Genomic DNA, 5,823 nt, shown 5'->3' with positions numbered 1-5,823 from the left:
CCTGGTGGCACGCTTGGAAAAAATTCATGTATAACATGTTGAGGTTTGCCGTTTGTATATGCACCAGCAGTAATATTACATTCAATTCGTAAAATATTGACCCTTATAATGTTTACGGGCTGGTCTGAATCGGCTAGAGTGTTCGGCTGAATAATTCGATCTGACGAAAAACCCAATAAAGAGCCTATATTATTAGGTTTCGTAAAATCAATCAGATATTTACATTTTATTTCACTTTTCAACGTATTATTATTAGCACGTAGAATAATAACATCTTCATTATCCGCCTCATGCATCAATGTACGCAAAAGATCATTTATAGCACTCAACTCATAGCAACCTGTAGGTATAGTCAGATCTTCGGTATCGAAGTAAAACTTATTGTTCGACTCGTCAACATTAGCGATTGAATTGAAGCTCTGAAAGTCTACGAGACCAAGTTCATATTGACCTTCCTGTAGATTGTTCGGTGGGAAAAAATCTGTCTCCAATATGGACTCGCGGTTAGACAGCGTAACCGTTAAAGACATTGTTCACGTAGAAACTTGACACACAACTGACCGCATATGCTTGTATCATACGATTGATATTGATCGTGGTTGTAGTAGATTATAGCAGAAGGACCAAAATAATCTAAAAGTTCAATTGGAGGTTTCAAATTTCCGAAGGAATCGAAATACTTTACGTAATTATTACGTTTAACGTAGGCAACCCAATGTGTACCAGAACCTTTTTCTTCGTCAAGATTCACGATTGCACACTCATTGCATAGTACGGTTTGTGGTAGAGATGTGCGCATAAAGCCTCCTCGAAAATGTGGTATATCCTGCCATGCATGTAATAATTGAATATTATTAGTAGCTCCAGATTTCGGAAAGTTGCTTATTTTTTTTTGCGAGATTTTTTTCCTCCATTTCAAACCCTCCCCCTTTCGCCCGTAAGAGGATAGGTATAAACCATGTCCACGCCTGCCTTCTATTAATCGATTGTGACGCTGTATCTCTTCCAACTGTCTCTTGGATGCTTTCGCATCGTTTACAGCTTTTGTTATACCTGCTGCGCCCCCAGCCAATACGCCCACTGCACTCAACAGTGGGAGCAGAGGTAATAAACCCCCCCGTTTTTTTTTTGAGTAAATTGCTTTTTCCTCAATAAACCTCCTCGTTTCTTCGGTACACGAATTATTCTTTTCTTCATGCTTCTTACATGCACTTGTAGGCCTAAGCCAAGTTTTCGTTTTACATTCATGGATGCCCAGACTGCTGCTGCAGCTGCTCGTTCACGTAAAGATGAGTCACTAGCAGTGATACGTTTTCGTGCACGCTGTGCAAGAACTTTATCAGCCTGATGACGTGGTGGTAGATCTTTATATATTGAATATGCGATATCGTGTTCACGACAGGCTTCGTCTAGAGGATTTACACCCGGATCGCCACGTGCTAACCGTTCTCGAAGTCGAGTACCTGGTCCGCAATAATTGGAGCCAGGTATGTGTACTTCGAACGGTAATTTATTCAGTATTTTATTGAAAAAAATCCACAACCGTAGCTTACCATGTGGAACTTTCTTTCTGTTTCTCACACAGAGTTTGCTGACAAGCCCAGCAGTCTTTTATTGAAGGGGGCCGTCCATCAGTGTGATCTGTATTAGGTAGATTATAATGTTTAAAACACCAGCGATATTGTTGTACTTCAGAATCTGCACGAATGTGTTCAGACAATTTATTCCAAACCTCTTGAATACTACGCGGAAAGTACTTTAAAAGTAAAATTTTCGGTATGTATTCAAACTGCTTAGCGGTTAATTCTTCCAAACTTGACACATGTAACACTAATAACGGCATGATGAGAACTGATCAAACAATTCATTTCATTCTTATAAATAGGTTGTATGACCACAGAGTTTTCAGTCATGGACTTCGTAAAGCAGCTGCTCGGTATTCGTGTTTCTAATATAGATTACCGAACAACCGATAAATGTATGAGACGTCACGGACCTCTACTCTCATCAACCATACGCTGTATAGTTTGTGGCCCTTCAAATTGTGGAAAAACAAATGTATTGCTAAGTTTTATAGAAAGCCCTCAGGGTGTGAGATTTGAAAACCTATACGTTTATTCAAAATCGTGGCAGCAACCAAAATATCGATACTTGGAGTGACTATTATAGGACAATGAAGAAATTAGTTATTTCCAATTTTCTAATAATAGCGAGGTTATAAAAGTAGCTGAAGCACTACCAAATTCAATTTTCATATTCGGTGATGTTGCAACCGATAAGCAAGACAATATAAGAGACTACTTCTCCATGGGTAGACATTCTAAGATTGATTGCTTTTATTTTTGTCAGACCTATGCAACGATACCAAAACATCTAATACGTGATAATGCAAATTTTTTAATTATTTTTAAACAAGATGGAACTAACCTAAAACATATAAATAACGAGCATGTAAATACAGATATGGCGTTTGAAAAATTTTGTGAATTGTGTTCAAATTGTTGGAAGCGTGATTATGGATTTTTAGTAATTGATAAAGACAGTGCAATGCAAAATGGACGATATCGAAAGGGTTTCAATAAATATGCTGTGATTAAAGCAGGGCTCGGAACGGGTTGCAACTTTCGGCTGATTTCCAAGCTCTATCCCCTCCACCAAGTCAAGTGGGCTCGCAGTCGCTGGTCGTAGCTGGGCGCGTAAAACATAGCCAGGGGCGGCACACGCAATTCTGGAACAAATAAAATACATGGGACCAAATTACTGTTTATCAGCAGTAGTATAGAAAATTTACCATTTATTGGCTCAACGTTATTCCAAATATAGTATTACCAAATAATAAGTCGAAAGTGTGTTACACTAATGTAATTAGTTGATTTTAATAAACATTAAATTTATTTGATCTATAAAAGAATAGTGCTATGGCCCTGCGTGTTGAATTTATAACTATTAAAAGTACGCAAATTGCAGTATTATTTTCCCTATTGTAGTTTTTCTGCAAAAAATAAATATGCGTACGAATACAATACTATTTTCCATTCCTTTCGCACGAAAGTTATACCTGTAATTATATTCTTATATATATATGATTTAATATTGTAGACTGTTTCAAGGATCAAATGAGAGATTCTTAATAGATTTCCACATCACCCAGGAGGTACTATTAATGATGCATTTTTTTTGTAAGTGGTATCCCCAATAGATCTAATCCACTGTAATTGACAACAAGAGAATTTAAAACTTAATTTGGTTTATATGTTGTGACTGGAGGAACTAATGAAGAAGTATCTATTTCGATGTTAGTTAAATATGTTCTCATAAGAGCAGTCAGAATGGAATCATTCATGGAAGACCGTAAATCATTCTTGATTTGTTTCATTTTATAAAACAAACATTCACACAAATAGGTGGATCCAAACATAGAAAATATCCTGAGCCCAAAACTTCTTAGAAAAGGATATTTGTCTTTTGGCAAGGTTTTAAAAATTTCTAATGAGTTCTGAAATTTATTTTTTAAATAATGCAAAGAAATATCATTTTGTAAGTCGCAAAGTTCTTCCCGTAAGGTTACATTTTACTCTTCAATAGGTACAAAGAAGACATTTTCATATAAAATTATCTCCTTCCGAAAAGCTTGCAAATCTTTAAAACGAGTAGTAAATTCTTCAATAATCGATTGAAGGATATAGAAGTGTTTCTTAAAGTCGCAAGTATTTGGAGCAGATTCTTCCAGTAAATATTTACATGCGGGAAAGTGATAAAAGCTATTATGTATTAAATCATGCGTAAGCATATTTAATTTTGCTATGAAGGAATCGATATGACTGCCTAATTGAGAAATAGATTGTTTTGATGTTTGCAATTTATAATTCAAGGTGTTAAGATGATTTGTTAAATCTGTTATTAGTGCTAGCTCACAAAGGGAATCTATATCTTCTAAGAATGATTTGAACTCATTATACATTGCTGATGTCATTGCTATACTATGCAAGAACATCATTATTTCATTTTTTAAAGCGAAAAACCTTTCTAAACATTGCCCTGCACTAAGCCAACGAACATCAGAATATAAAGGTATATCCTTATAGAGTGAATCATGCTAAGCTAAAAATAATTTAAATTGACGATGAGTTAATGATCTATTTCCTCCTTTAATGAAATTTATAATTTTTGTGATCATTTTGATTGCAGCAGTAATCTTTATTGCTTTGCCACATAATGCTTCTTGATGAATAATACAATGGATTAAAGGAACTTTTATATTTCTTTGAAATAGCTGCCCAGCAAATCCTATTCTAGTTCCTACCATAGATGGTGCACCATCCGTAACGATGCATGAACACTTGGAAAAATTAATATTAAATTTTTCAAAAGTGTTTTCTATCGCGCTAAAAATATCTGCGCCTGTCGTTGTACCATGTAACGGGAAGAAATCTAAAAACTCTTCAGTATAAGAAAAGTCATCTTGTACAATGCGCACAAACATACTTAATTGACTGACATGACGGTTGTCAGTACTTTCGTCGAGGCACAATGAAAAATATACACACGACTGTAGCAGAGATTTCAATTTTTCTTCAATAGAACCAGCTATTACTTACACTCTGGAAGCAACCGTTTTATCGCTCAATGGAATTTGAAGAATATAATCAACCGTCAAAGATCCTCCAAATGCATTTACTGCTTTAAGAAGACACGATTTAATTAATTCGCCATCAACAAAAGGCTTACCACGTTGAGCAATAAGCAAAGAAATATCGTAGGAAGCTTTACGAGCAAATGAGGATGTTTGGGCAGCAATATCCAAATTTGGAGGTTCATCAGAATATTGTTTAAGAACTAATTTCAATTCTTCTATTAAATTTCGTCTTTCATCATCCTTATAAATTGAATGATTATATTTTGACATGTGCTTTGAAAAATAATGTTTTTCTATAGTAAATTTAGAAACTATGGATGGCTCATAATGGCAAATCAGACCTACCGTTTTGTTGGATATATAAACGAAGAATTTGTCTTCCCAGCAACTGTTGAAACGCTGCTTATATTTTTGATTTCCACTCATTTTATCACTCTAACTGTCAATATATTAGAGAATTCACAATACAAAACCAGCAAAGTCAAGGAAGAAATCGATATCACTTGCTTTCAAAAGAAATCAATTTTTGATGAACAAAAGAAAGAAGAGAAGATTTATTTCGACCTCTAAATTACAAAATCGCACAACCGGAGACCTAATCGACTAATCCGTTCTAATGACCGTTTATTGTGACACTTTAAACGGCAATAATCATCTATCGAACAACTGCTGATATTTGGCAATGTCAATAATATTGTTGTTATATTGAAAAAGTTCGTTGGGAGACTGAAAATAATACTAAAATATTTAAATCTTCTAGTCAACCTCCTGAGTATAATAACAACACAGGGTGATCGTTACAAAAGTTACCAGTTGATTATTTCGAAATCCAATAATTTTTCAAAAAATGTTTCATACAAAAGTTTTATGGTTCAAAAGGGGACATAAAATGTTATCATTAGTTTGATTTTCAAATTGTGTTTGAAAAACATATGAAGGTCACGTTGAATTTTTTAAATAACCTACTATTTTTTATTGCATATTCTTTTAGCTTATCTCAAGAGCTTTTCAAAACACCATATGAAAGTAACATTCCTTATAGCAGTTCACTAGATATATCAAATTAAAATTACATGTAGGTGTGAATTTGCTTAAAGTAGTGTGCGTACAGTTGTACACATTCTCATAAAATCGCGTCTTATTTATCATTAAAAACCAGCGAAAGTTTCAAAATTTCTTATAGAACA

At 34.5% G+C, this 5,823-nt stretch overlaps 1 protein-coding gene across 1 annotated transcript; it reads right to left on the bottom strand.

Annotated features, from left to right (window-relative positions):
• Positions 1 to 2,523: 2,523 nt before the first annotated feature.
• LOC136775039 (general transcription factor II-I repeat domain-containing protein 2B-like) lies at positions 2,524 to 4,906 on the bottom strand. The gene is made up of 6 exons (XM_066729514.1): positions 4,599 to 4,906; positions 4,123 to 4,514; positions 3,590 to 4,038; positions 3,272 to 3,496; positions 3,148 to 3,209; positions 2,524 to 2,728 (listed from the first exon to the last, which is right to left on the bottom strand). Exons 1-6 carry the CDS (start codon positions 4,904 to 4,906, stop codon positions 2,524 to 2,526), a joined length of 1,641 nt encoding a protein of 546 aa, XP_066585611.1.
• Between the last annotated feature and the right edge of the window lie 917 nt (positions 4,907 to 5,823).

This window comes from Prorops nasuta, unplaced genomic scaffold (assembly GCF_024137725.1).
Source record: "Prorops nasuta isolate Cenicafe-Biocafe unplaced genomic scaffold, Cenicafe_Pnas_1.2 PNAS00007, whole genome shotgun sequence".
Lineage (NCBI taxonomy): Eukaryota > Metazoa > Arthropoda > Insecta > Hymenoptera > Bethylidae > Prorops > Prorops nasuta.
Note: the sequence above shows the minus strand (reverse complement) of the source record. Positions and strands in the feature narration are given on the sequence as shown.